At 39.5% G+C, this 15,771-nt stretch overlaps 1 protein-coding gene across 1 annotated transcript in view; it reads right to left on the bottom strand.

The window, feature by feature from the left end:
- Positions 1-103: 103 nt before the first annotated feature.
- The window catches only part of tmem164 (transmembrane protein 164), a 32,892-nt gene continuing 17,224 nt past the window's right edge, over positions 104-15,771 (bottom strand). The window contains exons 5-6 of the mRNA XM_085175360.1: positions 14,360-14,460; positions 104-11,439 (exon numbers count right to left, since the gene is read on the bottom strand). Coding sequence (XP_085031486.1) covers positions 11,233-11,439; positions 14,360-14,460 — 308 coding nt within the window. The 3' untranslated portion in view covers positions 104-11,232. The remainder of the gene's footprint in view (positions 11,440-14,359; positions 14,461-15,771) is intronic.

The raw sequence follows: 15,771 nt of genomic DNA, 5'->3' as shown, positions 1-15,771 counted from the left end.
TTTTAAAAAACAACAAATCCTCAGTTTTTCTTCTAGCTGCTGAATCGTTTGAGCTCCTCAAAGAGTAAAGTTTGAGTTGTTGACTAGTGAACGATCCTGTTTATTTTGTTTTTGTTTTTTAGCCACGTTGAAGGAAAGCATCTCCTAAAATGGGACGGAGAGTTAATATTTTACGTAAGGACACAGAAAACAGTCCTGCTTCTGTACTGGTTTAACTGTTTAAAGCATTAATACCTCATGGGATCTTATGGAACGACATTTGTAGTTTGTCTGTAGCAGATTGTGTTTTGGTTCCATACCAGGGTTAGAGTTCAGCCTCAGCATTCCTTGCGTGGTCATTCTCATATTTCGTGGAATGCTCAAGCTCGTGTTACCTTCGTATGTTTGACTGAACCAAAGATGCCAGCGGCCATGCCCAAATGCTGCTCTTCAGGCCTGGCTTCCTGTCCTTCCAAAAAAACAAAAAACAAAAAACAAAAAAACCCTGCAATTGACAAAATGTTTTGTCTTTTTTTTCTTTCTTTCTTTTCTTTTCGTTTGTTTTAAATGTGCGATTTTTCTCAACTGTCTTGACTTAATAAGCAACCCAATTTTTCAATGATTTTTTTCATTGACTCTATCTCTGAAGCCGTAATTGGCCTCATGGATGGTTAAAAATGGTTGCAAGTTGTTGTTACTTGTTTTGTTTTATTAATATTATTATTATTATTATTATTATTGCTATAATTTTCAAAAATGAAAATCCCATGGTGTGCCTCCTAGCTTTATGGGTTTGTAAATGTTTTTTTTTCCCCTAAAGACCAGCAGTTATACTTTGTATGAACTATGGATTTATTCCTTATTTTTTATGCCATTAAAGATGAAAAAGCCTGTTTTCTTTACTCTGGATCCAGTAGCTGCACTGGTATACAATCGCACTGATAGATGAATTTAGAAAAAAAGAAGAAGAAATGAATCAATAATGATGATAATAATAATAATAATGATAATAATAATAATAATAATAATAATGACAAAAGAAATAGAACTACAATAAACTTGTGTTTGAAAGTTTTATTATAAAAAAAAAAACTAAGAAAAAGAGAAAAAAAAGGAAAATGACTGTTTTTGTACATCAAATAAATTCTTTTCAAAGGAATATTTTGGATCTAGTTTCAAAATTATTTTAGTGGTTTTCTATGTTCTGAATTTTTGAGACACTGACTTCTTAAGACGTGTCACTGTACAAAATGACTTTTTTTCTGTTGCAGTGGCCTGATGGGCTGGGAGGGTTACCTGGTGTAACTCCTCATACCAACTTTTATTTCATTTCTTTAAAAAAAAACAAAAAACATTTTGGATCCTTGTTTTTTTTCCTTCTGCTTTAGTAACTTGACAAATTGTTGATGGAATAATATGAACTGGGAACTTCAAATCCAACCCCTGTAGAGCTAGACCCTTCCTTTTTTCCTATTGAATTGCTGTTAGTGTGACAAGACTTGAAATGGGCATTTATTATGATAGTATGACTCAATAAAAAAAAAATGAACACAAAAAAATAAAAAAATAAATTAGCAAAAAATTGCAAAAGACAAGTGTGGGGAGGGTTGAAAGAATATATATAGATGGGTTATCTGAGTATGTAAGCAATGGCTGTGAAGATCATGTAGTTTTAAACATTGTTACCTTTTAAAATCATTTATTCAATAAAAAAAATTACAAAATCAACTTGAAAGAGAACGTGTCATTCTACTTTCTTGCAGCATGTACACTAAACTAGCTAAACTAACCTCCAGTATCTTCAGCTGACTGATGGTGGTCCAAACTTTATATTACACCTATGCATTATGCTTGGACAGTTACAGTTTGTCCTGCTTTAATTGTGTGTTGAACTAATGTATGCCTAAACATTTATTTTTCAGGTAACATGGTCCAGTTCAAAGGCAGCATGGGCAAGAGTCCGGTTAACTTGTATGGTCTTCAGTAATGGAGCAGGATAATATTTGGTGTAATTGGCAGAACAATGTGATCCCCTGTGAGTGTTCTGGCATCTTATTTTCTTTTTAAACACCAAATTTGCCCTCAGCAATTCTCATTGTTTTGCATTGTACATGGAGGTTTCCCCTAATGAAAACTGTGAATGGTATGTTTACTAAGAGCACATTACATGTTTCCTTTACCCTTGCTGTGACGGGGTGGAGGGCAATTTCCAGGCAAATCCTCAAAAAAACAAAATCCATGAGATTCACCACAGTGCTGGAAACATTGCTCTGAGATTTTGGTCCATGTTGATACAGTTGTTGTACATCCATGATACAAATCTCCTAATGCTCCGGATCCCAACGCTGCTCTAGTGCAGGGGTGGGCAATCTCAGTCCACGAGGGCCGGTGTCCCTGCAGGTTTTAGATCTCACCTTGGGTCAACACACCTGAATCACATGATTAGTTCGTTACCAGGCCTCTGGAGAACTTCAGGACATGTTGAGGAGCTAATTTAGCCATTTAAATCAGCTGTGTTGGTTCGAGGACACATCTAAAACCTGCAGGGACACCGGCCCTCGTGGACTGAGATTGCCCACCCCTGCTCTAGTGGATTGAGATCTGGTGACTTTGGAGGCCACTGGAGTACAGTGAACTCACTGTCATGTTTAAGAAACCAGTTTAAGATTGGTTTAATTTTGTGCCATTGCACATTATCCTGGTTGAAGCAGCCATCAGAAGATGGGCACACTGTGGTCATATAGGGGTGGATATGGTGAGGAACAACACTCAGATAGGTTGTGGTGGTACTAACTGGCTTAATGTGTGCCAAGAAAACATCCCCTACACCAGGGCCGGTGTCCTGCAGGTTTTGGATATCACCCTGGGTCAACACACCTGAATCAAATGATTAGTTGATTACCAAGCCTCTGGAGAACTTCAAGACATGTTGAGGAAGTAATTTAGCCATTTAAATCAGCTGTGATGGATCAAGGACACATCTAAAACCTGCATGACACCGACTCTTGAGGCCTGAGTTACCCCATTAAGCCATGACTAATAGCCTGAACCCTTGATATAAGACATGATGGATCCATGCTTTCACTGTTAGCACCAAATTATTACCCTACCATCTGAATGTCGCAGAAGAAATCACGACTCACCTGAGTAGGCAACGTTTTTGCAGTCTTCTATTGTCTGCACTGTGAGATCTGTAGCTTCTGCTGTTGCTAGCTGACAGAGGAGTAGTGGCTCATCTGCTTCAAGGTTTGAGAGGCTGTGTGTTGATTCTCCTCTGACCTCTGGCAACAACAAGGACATTTTCACCCAGAGAACTTCTGCTCACTCTTTCAGGCCATTCTCTGTAAACCCTAGAGATTGTTATGTGGGAAAGTCCCAGCTAGATCAGCAATTTCTGAAATACTGACTTGCCAGCCGTACCATAAGCAATGTTCAATCCCACTTAAATCACCTTTCTTCATTCTAAAGCTCAGTTTGAACTTTGGCAGGTTCTCTGGTCCATGTCTACGTGCCTGTATGATTGGCTGTTAAGATTTTGTCATTAACAACCAGATGACAATGTATACCTAATAAAGTGGCTGTAAGCGCATGTGAATTGGCCCTTTAAATTTTGATCACATTTCAATCCCCCTGTAGCCTCATGTTAGTATGCACTGTTCTATCAGTGCTTTTCTATAATTATTCAAAATGACTTCAGGCAACACATACTTTTATGATGTTTGGATTAGCAATGGAGCATGCTGGGTACATGCTGAGACAATGGGCTAAAGGAAGATGTGATATTTCTGGCTCCAATAATTTAACGCAAAACTGGGCCATATTTGCATTTTGCAACCACTAGGCATCGTGAAATGATCCAAAGCTCAAATTATCAACACAATCATAACTGCTTTTTTAAAACGTAATTATTTCCCTGAAGTCCTGCTGTGTTGTACCAGGGTGTAAAGTTCCATCTTTTCTAGGAAAATGTGCGCCAGATCACACTTTAAAACCCAAGGTAATCATAAAATCATAGCCAATCATGAGGCAGATAGATTACATCAGAACGCCACTTCAGGTTTCACTCCCACCTGGCAAAAACAAAACTTTGGGGCTGCAGTAGGCATAGTCTCACTATAACTGGGCAGTTGAAGGCAGGAAAAGTGTAGTATGGTCTCATAAATCTCTATTTTCAATTCAGTCGTATTTATATAGCACCAAATTAAAACATCAGTCACCTCAAGATATATTACAAAAAAAAGAGAAAACCTCAGCAATAAACCCTGTATGAGTGAACACTTGACAACAGCGGGAAGGAAAAGCTCCCCTTAACAGGAAGAAACCTGTGGCAGAGTCAGGCTCAGGGAGGGGGAAGCTATCTGTTGTGAGGTGAGAAAGACAGGACAATAGACACACTGTAGAAGAGCCATAGATGAAAAACAACTAATGATTAAATGCAGTGCAAACTTTTTCAAAAGCCTAATTTTAAAAGCAGATAATTATTGTTGAAGCATCAAAATTTAGCTTCAACAGTGCAAATTCATTGACGGTGCCTTGTGCTAACAGTGTAGGCAGGTTATAGTGAAATGGTGCAGGGTTTTCCTGGCAGACTCTGGCCCCTCAATACCAATCAATCGTGGTTTGAACGTTATTACAGTCCACACATGCTGAATTACTACTCTGTAAGCTTTTATCTTTTAATGAATACCTAAAGCAAGTTAATACATCATGTTGTCTTCAAAAGGTCTCACGAACATACCAATGAATTCACTGGACTTTAATGGCCTCCCCACATGTCACAACATGTGAATCCCTTCAATATCTTTGGGATGTGGTATGAATATTGTACAATCTGCTCGAAGCTAAGGGTCCTTTGAGCAAAAGGAGCCTCTACCTAATATTAGCATTATGTTCCTAGAAAAGTGCTTAACAACGATTTAAAGATATCTATCTCAAAAATATGTGCCACCAACTTGATACGCAAGGTGTAAATTGAAACTGTGTCTTGTTCAAAGCCTGTAACAGCTGGTTGCTTCAACATTAAGAACGGAAAACTTGACAAACATGGCATTAATGTACTGTAAATACACAAGTATTATTTTCATAATACACTACTGTTGGCATCAGTTTGTCCAATCTGCATGTTTTCTTCATGCTAACAGCCAGTGATTCTCTGCATTCTCTGGGTTGCCACCTTTTCATGGGCAGGCAGCTTGCGTGCCATAGGGACACTAAGAGCTGCGCCTTTTATGGTCACCCATGATGGAGAAGGTTAAAGGGCAGGAGCTTAAAGCAAGGATTGATTCCAGGTCGGGACCCCTTTGAAACAGAAACATCAATGGTAGAAAACTCCAAGACTCTAAGATGGGCATCTGAAGAATATGATGTTGTGTAATGAAAGCCAGGAGTTCTTGGAAGCCACAGGACCAAACACTCTTTCTCTGACACCCTAATTCGTGGGATATGGAAGACTGTGTACCAGAGTGGGAAGACTACACCAACAGGAGTAGAAATGCAAAAGTACAACATGACCCTGCTTGGAATGAGTGAGAAGATGATGAGGTTGGATTGGGCACATGCTATGGAATCCAGAGCATTACCAGAGAGGCCCTGACATAGAACTCCTCAAGGGAAGAAAAAGAAAGAAAGGTCAAGCTACACCTCCAGGCAAACTCCCAGAAAGTGGGCCTTACTTGGAGCCAGCTAAAGGCTCTAAATAACACCCAACAACAGATCTTGTTGATGGCCTGCACCCTATTGGATGAAGGGCTGAAACATGCATAGCTAGTAACAATTTTGATCTATCTGACACTTCAACTTCAACTTGGACATGTAACTATTAAATTTTGTAGAAATAATTAATACTCCACTAGAATTTATTGAAATAGCATGGCAAAAATGTTCACTTTTCTCCATTTGTTCAATACATTATGATGAAATACCAACAAAATGATTGACATACACATTAGCTTTGGTTGCACTTGTATTGCTCTATAACAAGCTATCAGTTTACAATAAGTCAGAACGCACCTGTTTAGCAGTTAGGTCAGTACAGCTAGCATGACTAGCCTTTTAATGCAATTATTTTTAACAGGATCCAGTACAGTGCAAATGTCTGGAGCCCCTCTTATTTCTTTATATTTTGCTCCAAAGGACACACTTTCAATTTTTTTAAGTGGCCTAGAGCAGCAGTTCCCCTGGCTTTCTGAAGGTCTTTTTTTTGGACACGGCTTTTCTTTGTACCTGACCATTTCTAGAGGAATGTTTTGCTGACCTATGAATCCCTCAAGCATAATTATATAATTCGAGGGACGAACCAGTGTTGTGCCTAAACCTAACTGACAGCTTAGCAAAGAACCAGCTTTAATTTTATCTTTTAGGTGCTAGCAACCAGTCACAAAAACACTTTTGACAGGTACAAAATTGTATTTGTACACTAAGGTGATTCTGAGCATGGTGTGCAATGTCTCCCTAGAACCTGAGGAAACTGGACATTACAGGAAACAAGAAGAAGTGGTAGCATAAATTCTGTTCAATTAAATTTTATTTACATAGCACCAATTCAAAACAGCAGTCGCCTCTGGCACTTCATCTGATCCGTCTACGGTTTGTTGAAGCCACATGAGAGCTGGTCACATGTGCAGAGCAGCCATGGCAGTAGTTTGACTTGAAACGACAACTTTAAATTCTAAATTTTGACTCTGACTTTTTCTCAAAATGAACAATAATATTATTTTTCCTTAATCTGGCCATAATACTCCTTTGAATCTTTGAATGTCCTTCGAGAAGCCGGGAGAACTATTCCTGAAGGCCACCTAAAGAAATTACAAGAGAGCTTGTCTAAAAGAGTTCAGGTTGTGTTTAACAATAAAGGCAGTCACACTAGATATTGACTTTCAAACAAACTCAGTCTTTTGTATTTCCAAGTATGTTGGCACATTTCAATAAATCCCTGCACCAATATCCCATTTTCCTTGCAAACTGTAAAGAAATGTGTGTCAAGACTTTTGCATAGCACTGAATATGCTATAATTTATACTAATTATATATAGGAAATACAAGTCAAACTAAGCAATGATTGCTATTGTCATGCATCTCTGCAATGAGACATAAAAGCAGCGACTGTTGTAAAATGCATGTAGAATCTACACTATATTTAGAAACTGGATATTATTATTAATGCATCATCTGACAGATTTCTATATTTGTGTTCTCATGAAAAAAAAAAGCAAACATGTGTGTGTTAGGGGTTGTGTGGAGCTGTGAACATAATAAGAGTTTTCACATACTTGCTCTACCTTTCTGCTATTTCTCCCACCGAAATGTCTGAGCTCCACCCCCGTCACAGTCTGCAGGTGTATCTGAAAATACTTGTTACATGACACTTTGGGGCTAAGTGCTCAGAGACAGTTGAGTGGCTCAGTCTGCTGCCTGCATGTAAGCACACATGAACCCTGGCGTGAGGTCAAATCTGTCCGACACATCACATTCTCTCCTGTGTCTGCCTCCGGGCTTCCATCTGCCAGAATAAATGATATCGGTGAGTGAGGGAAATTAACGGTGGTGGTGTAAACGCAATAAACGCCACCTCTTTCAATTTCTCTTGGATTCATTTTCTATAATTCGGAGCAATTATTATACGTCATGCGCCAAGAGTTACAAAACGTGCCATCGAGTTCCGTAATCCACCGTAACAAATCAAGAAGTTCCCTCCTTGGCCGAGCAGTATTTTACTTTGCTTACAAGTATTTCAAGGAGAGCAACGTGTATTGTAATCCAGCGTCTCTTTGCAGCCACTGCGGTGGTTTTAGATCAACCTCCACTCTTGACTGTCTGGAATCATGAGGTGCTACAGTCCTGTGAAGACGCTCTGCAGCTCACTTCAGTCAATATGCTGCACTTAAAGCTTTTTACCCTGTCTGGCCTCAGAGAGAACAGCCAACCGTAACGTACAGTGCTGAGGCTTGAGTGCTCATGAGTCATGCTGCAACTTGGCAGCAAACGGATTTTGTAGTATATCTGAAGGTCTTATTATCTGAAGAACAGTTTGACAATTTGGGACAAATTCATTCCCTTCTTGCAGAGATGTAAAATGAGAAGAAATGAATTTTGTGGTCTCCCTATTTAATCTTAGCCTTCAGTTGGTTTGTGATGATGGCTTTTTAAAAAAAAGAAAAACATTTTTTACCCTAGTTTGTAGCTACATGAGTTGACTTTGTTAGTAACTCCTTGTAGCATAGCACCACCGTCTCTGACAAGCTCACTGTTTAGGATTCTCTCTCAACTTTGTTTGATATTTGGTTTGAATAATCCAGTTGGTTTTTGGCTGTGGTGTTCCCTTTAATACTGGCTATGTTACTACAGTTTGTGCTCAGTGTATGAAACGTGTGCGCGAACCTTATTAACAGGCGCAACAATAATAGGGGCAGGATGTTTGGTGGATGGCTGTCCAAATTTAATCTAGCATGTCACTGTTTGTTGTCGAGTTGTGCTTGCTGCCTGTCAAATATGCTCCTACGGATATCAAGGTTGCAGAGAGAGTAACAGACAATACCGGTGGGACTGGGAGAAAACCTGTTTTTAAATAGGCCTACGGTGGCTGTCAATCTTGAATTTAACAAGACGAGTAATTTGGTCTTTGCCACCTCCGTCGCTCATTTCTAGTGAGCTTAATTAGATCAGCTCTTAAACTTTGCGGTCTCTCTGTTCTGTCTGAGTTTTAAGTCAATTCATAAAAATAATGAACTTAGTATGTCATGCTGGGTAATTTTTTTCTAAAAATAAATAAATTCAAGATATTTGACAAGCATATTACATCCATTTTTATAGTCTCCCATTGTCAGACAAAAGCAATTGGATAATTGATGGGCAAATAGGGCAGGTTCAGACCGGTTCCCTTGTTATTCTATGAGAAATTAAGCAGATAATAGAGTTGATTCAGGTGATAAATGTGCAATTTGTAGCTTTTCATCAAAACTCTCAATATGAGGTCCGAAGAGATACGAGTACAATGAGGGAGGCCCTCATAAATTAAAAAAAAAAAAGTAGGAGTGGCCAAATCAATAATCTGGAACATTCTTGCAAAGAAGAAAAGCAGTGAGCAGCTCACTGTAAGGCCACAGAAGAAAAATAAAGTACACAACTGCAACATCAACCAAATCATGAACACCCAAGGACACTTTTTAGACTTTAAAATTGTCTCAGTGTGAAATCAACACATGCCTAATTCATTCACTTACGCGTCTCCTTTTTCAGGGGCGCTGGAGCCTATCCCAGCGGGGTACACCCTGCACAGGTCGCCTGGACACACACAACCATTCGCACTAACACCTAATTTAGAGTTTCCAATAACCTAACCCCACTAACTGAATGTCTTTGGACTGTGGGAGTAAGCCGGAGTACCCGGAGAGGACCCACACAAACACGGAAAGAACATGCAAACTCCACACAAAGGCCCTGGCGTGATGGTGGAATTGAACTCAGGACCTTCGTGCTGTGAGGCAACTGTGCTAACCACCGTCCTCCCCCATAAATGTAAAAACAAGGTGTAAACCGCTCCAAAATAAAGTCAGATTAGAATGTGGCAAATTTTGTGATAGCCAACTTTAAATTAAAGCTAAAAGTCTCTACTTCCATTACACTTGATTTAAAATCCACTGTGACTGTGCACAGAGGAAAAACGTTAAAAAAAAAAAAGTATTACAGTTCCAAAAAACCCCACAAAAAACCATGGACCTAATTATCAGCATGAGCGCTGTGGTGTGAAATCCTGAATTATAATTTACATTGTTTGAAGCAGGGCATTTTCTGCAGTGTAGAGCTTGGATACCTTTTTACTTCCATGCTGGCTGCATGGCAAATCCTCTTAATCTTCTCAGCTCTTTGTAACAATATGCACATTTCCCACAATGCCAGTCTATTTGGCGAGCTCCAATTCATGATCGCGGTATTAACGGAGACACAAAGTGGTAATATCTGTTGGTCGTCAGCAGAATAAAGTCAGATTTAATACTAACGCAAGCAACATGGTTAAAAGGCAAAAAATACATGCTTAAACATACACACAAGGAGAACTGTGATCAGCTACAATCACCTTTTATTTTCAATACAGCACATACACTCAAACTGATAGAAATACAAAAGTTCCTCTTATCCCTTCTTTGCAGTGAAGTTTAGAATATGCTACAGTAATATACACACATCCCTCATATTTGAAATGATACATACCATGACTGACATCTTCTAACTTATCAGTTAATACTTCCTTTCAAACGGGCCATGAATAAATGACCCACAGTGACCTCATGCAGAACATCAGATGCATTTCTTAAAATACAAACTGCAGTGTGGCTCGTTACAGTTGCGGTGGAGAGAATGGATGTTTTGTAAGATACATTAATCCAACCCAGAAAGACACTTTATCTTGGGAAACACCGAATTCCTCCCACTCGAGATTATACCTCACTTATTATGGTCTAACAGCACAATAAAACAAAGACTAAAAAACAAAAAAACTCCTTCACAGAGATAATATTAACATCCCACTGTGGATTTCTGGATCCTCTTTCACTGCTTTGAGTCGCAGCATGTAATACACCCTCCTGTCCCCTGATTATCACAACTGGAATGATCTGAACAAGTTGGAGACAGAAAGGCAAAAGAAACCTCCACGGCAATGCTTTCATAACCCCCACAGCCGTGGAGTCAAGTGAGAACAGAAGAACGCCAGAAAGCTTTCAGTCGTAACAACACTGAGAGGTGCTCATACAGAAATCCTCACGCTATACACAGGCAGTAACTTTTACAACAGCTCAGATTTTCATTCAGCTCCAAAGTTCAAGTTTGAAGCAAATAAACTCGCTAACATATGATCTAGTGCAACTTTAAAAAACCCCCCGACAACAATCAGAAAAGTGTAACAGCTGGAGATCAGTAGTGACATTTGGGTGACCCCTATTCTCTGTCCTCAAAGCTTAAAAAGAAGCAGCTGGAGTAATTGCCACAAATTCGCTGACATATTTCTGAAAATAAAAAACAACAAAAAAAAAACGAACGAGGGCTAAAATCTGGCCAACGCCACAATTCTAAGTGCCAGCTTTAAAATGCCCGGTACGTTTGTGCATGCAAGCCAACTACAACGCTAAAAGAATGACACGAAGATTCACTGGCCCTGAAATGCTCGCTTGTTTCTGTGAAACAAGTCTTAAAAGATGCATTAAAATGTTGATTTAAAAAGAAAGAAAAGGCTAGGTCTGAATGCACCTTTGTGGACATTCAGTCAACTTTCTTGCTGCGCAGTCTGAGTGTGTCCAGCAGGTATCTGCAGGCGGTGCCGCTGTGCTGCGAGAGGAGTGTGAGGAGCTTCCCGTGGATGAGCGTCAGCAAGGTCTGGTGGCCCGTCGCCCAAACCCGGTACCAAGGGCCGTAAAATGGATCGGACACAGCCGGGCAGAGCATGTTATTCAAGTTGACCTCAGTCGCCTGGAGGAGAGCAGAGACGACACAGAGTAAGACCTAATTTGATGGCAATATGAATCCAAATTTATCCAGTGGATAATTCATTATTTTAATTTTTTTAAGCAAACATTATGGTTGACTTTGCTGTACATATCTTTACAATCATTCTCTTCCAATAGATTTCAGCTCCAAAAAGCAGACACTTAATTGACTGATGTCAGACTTCATTGCCTGGAAATCCTCCATGACTTATTAACCGCCTGTTGAATGAGTCGTATCATTGTAATTACTAAAGATTTTCAAGGGTTTTACAACCATTTAGTCAGCACATGCTAGAAAGACAAACATCAGCACTGTGGTCCTTACAATCAGAATTCATTGATTACTCTGTACTATCATTTTTCAATCAAGCAGCTACTCTCTGCCCTCTTTGTGCCAGAAACACCCTGGAACTTAAAGCTGATGAATTGCTTTGCTGTTAGGGAATAATGCTGATTTGCATCCAGCAGAAAATAAACTGAATGTTGGTCCAAAATAGGAGATTGTCATGCATAACTTTGAGTATAAACTGTAAAGTTGTGAACAATCAAAACAGGGAGACTGAATACGGGGCAGTGGATCATCAATAATTAGGCGTTAATATCTCAGGATTTATGACTAACAATAACACACACACACACACACACACACACACACACACACACACACAATTTGTTAGGTACACCTGTTCAACTGCTCATTAATGCAAATATCTCAGCCAATCAGGTAGCAGCAGCTCAATACCATTTAGGCATGTAGACATGGTACAGACAATCTGAGTTCAAACATAGCATCAGAATGAGGAAGAAAGGTGATTTAAGTGGCTTTGAATGTGGTTGTTGGCGCCAGACTGGTTGGTCTGAGTATTTTATTAACTGCTGACCTAACTGGGAATTTTCCCAAGCAGCCATCTCTAGGGTTTACAGAGAATGGTCTGAAAAGAAGAAAATACCCAGTGAGCAGCAGCTCTGTTGGTGAAAATGTGTCATTGATGCCAGAGGTCAGAGGAGAATGGCTGGACTGTGGGTATTCAGCAGAGCATCTCTCAACGCACAGCATGTCAAACCTTTAACCGAATGGCTACCACTGCTGCCAGCTAAGAACAGGAAACTGAAGCTACAATTCTCACAGGCACAGCAAAATTGGACAGAAGATTAGAAAAACGCTGCCCGGTCTGATCTCTTGATTTTTGCTGTGTCATTCAGATGGTCGAGTCAGAGTCAGACTGTGGTTCAGGCTACATGAACGAGCCAAACATGGAGCTGACCGTGTCCATCCTTCTATAATCACAGCGTACCCCGTAATCTGCTTTCTTCAACAATGAGCTCACTGTACTCACTGGCCTCCAGTCACCAGCTCTCAGTTCAATAGAGAACCTTTGGGATTTGATACAACAGGATATTTGTATCATCTGCAGCAACTGTGTGATGCTATCCTGTCAATATGGACTAAACTCTCTGAGGAATGTTTCCAGCTCCTTTTTCAAGCTGTGCCATGAAAAATTAAGTCTGTTCTGAAGACAAAAGGGTGTCTGACCGTGTAATTAACAAAGTGACCAGTGAGCGCATACCTGTCTGTATGTGAGTGAAAATGAGTAATGTATATGGGAAGAGTTCGCACTACCCATGTTGCTCTTGTTGTCATGAAACTGTCTCGTACACAGGTTGTCCTTCCTTGAAGAATTTTGATAAGTATTACCAACAGCATCCTGACAACAGTCCACATGAAGCTCTGAGCCTGTGCTGTCACAGTTTGGCCCTCATCGCTCAGAAGCCTACACCTGCCAAATTTTCCTGCTTCTATTACAAATAAACCTCACTCTTCCCTTTCTACCCCAGTGACACCCTGTTTAGTTTATTTTTATTACTCACTTATTATTTTTAAGAGTAGCATCAAGGAAATGCACCTACAGTTTGCTTGTACAAGTTGGTATAAAATGATCCGAATCAGCTCTTTCGGTTTTAATATTTACTTATTGTAAATTATTTATGTCAAAATTTAAGTATTAACTTTGTAAAATGGGAAAAAGAGGTTGTTTGTTGGTTTTCATAAGCACATCACGTGTTCAGAAACAGGCCTAACATGTGTGCATCACTGTGCAGACCAGTTCAGGCATGCATTGATTAAAAACATGACAATGATTATACCTGCTGTCTCTGTTGAGCTGCCTGCTGCAGACCAATCCAAAAATGGACAGATGATTAACTATCCAGGACATATTGGGGGAAAAGAATGCATGTTTCTCAATGAGAAATCACCCAGAGTACTTAACTAAGCTCTATTTTATTAACTGCAGTGTGTAATGTTTTTCTAGCTCTAGATAAAGGCCATAATTTTAAATCCAAATATACATTTTCTTCATTTTTAAATTGACCAATAGCGCTGATTGGCAGAGGTATAAAGTTGTCAGCATTTCAGCTTTTATGCATGTTCTCCTCGTGTTCACCCATAGTTCAAAGTTATGCGTGTTGGTCATTTTAAGTTGGATATGAGAGTAAATGGTTGCGATAGTGTTGACCTGCTCAGGGTGAACCGTGCCTAATGTCAGCTGAGACAGGCTCCAACCCCTCCTATGACAGAGTGGATGGGTGAATGGATGAACAGCTCTAGCTACACTGTGAACTCTAAACAAAAATATCTAGTATTTTCACAAGGGCTTGCTCATTAAGCTTAGACCTTAACAGTCTAGACCAATGCTGAAATACTTTTTTCCCTCTGTACCTGTGTAACTACTACTTTTAGGTTTATGTTATTATTATTTTTTTTAAAGACAAAAACCTACAATTTCAGTTTGTTTGTTTTTTAAATCATAAAGCTTTACCACAACTTTATGTCTAAGGCAGTGATGGTGTAATAAAAATATAGTGAAATAGCACACAGTGTCCAGCAGAGGGCTCTATCTTACCAGGCCAAGGAGCTGCAGGAAGGTGAAGTGATAGAAGAACAGGATGCCTGTAGAGAGCACAGCCCACCACATATCTCCCAGAGGCTCAGGCTTGTACACACCTGCAAAAAGAAACACTTTGAGCTAAAGAGACAGCAAACACACAAAATGTGTCATATGTGCCAGTTCTGGCCACCTGTTTGATAACGACATGTAAACTAGAGAAGAACCAAAAGCTATTTCTATACACTTCCTCTTTTATGTGTCCTTAACACGTCAGCAGGGTTTATAGAGAGAAAGTGGAACCGCAGAAAAAACAAGAAACAGGATATGGTGTCAAACTGGTTTTTCCTGTTTGCTCATTGCTGGCATTCGGAGGACAAATGCCAGGAAGTCGTATCAAATGTGCTCTAATTGTACAACCTTAATTCTGAAGATATTGGCATGCTGTAAATGTAATGCAATTTAATGCTTTAAGCTGCATTTGTGAATGGGACAGAAATTACAGTCTGACAGGATCATTTTTGCTTTTAATGCAATGCACACTGAGGGAATGACGATCACAGGTTTCCAATATTGGTTTTCTTTGTTCTTTGCGCACAGAGATTTCTCCAGATTTTCTGAATTTTTGATGATAGAGATGCACTGTAGATGAGGAACATTACTCTGAAATTCTTCCACAATTTGTAAATGCAGTTTATCGCAGAATGGAGAACCACTGCCCATTTTCACTTTTTGTTGTTGCCATCAAAGTCAAAACTAGCTAATATTTTTCACATGTAAAATGTGTGAATTTAAAATGTGTTCTACTGTGAAGAAATTACAGCTTTGAGGTCTGCAAACCATTGCATTCTGCATTTATGTATATGCTAAACAGCATCCCAACTTTTCTGGAATTGGATTTGCATAGGCAAGAAAATAACCGCATCTGTCGAGCTCTGTTACATTACTAATAAACATGATCAGGCACTTCTATTCTATTACTGGGTTACAAGCTTGAAAATTTGCATCGATGTCAGTTTTACCAGTTAAACAAGATGCACTGTCATCTGTGCTTACAGATCAAGGTTTGAATAAAGTTGAATAAACGTTGCTCCCACTGATGTCCTGCTTTAGTCTCACTCATTTAGTTCCTTTTATCAACCCCTGGGCTTTAACAGCTCAGATGTCTTCAGTAAGAGCTGTGCTCATGTTCAAATCTGTCTGCATTCACAACACGTTGCATAAATAATTTTTAGGTACCATGTTAACTAGTTTACTGAGATTGGCAAAATCAAAAAGAGGCACACAACAAGAAAATAAGACTAGTTAACAAAGTAGAAGTGAAACTTCCAGAGAGTAAACATAACTGAGCGTTTCTGAATGTGGATCACCATGAGCTACAAAAAAAGGCATCACTCACCAAGTCCAGAATCAGAAACTATAACCTGGTA

Source organism: Neolamprologus multifasciatus, chromosome 10, assembly GCF_963576455.1.
Source record: "Neolamprologus multifasciatus chromosome 10, fNeoMul1.2, whole genome shotgun sequence".
Classification (NCBI taxonomy): domain Eukaryota; kingdom Metazoa; phylum Chordata; class Actinopteri; order Cichliformes; family Cichlidae; genus Neolamprologus; species Neolamprologus multifasciatus.
Note: the sequence above shows the minus strand (reverse complement) of the source record. Positions and strands in the feature narration are given on the sequence as shown.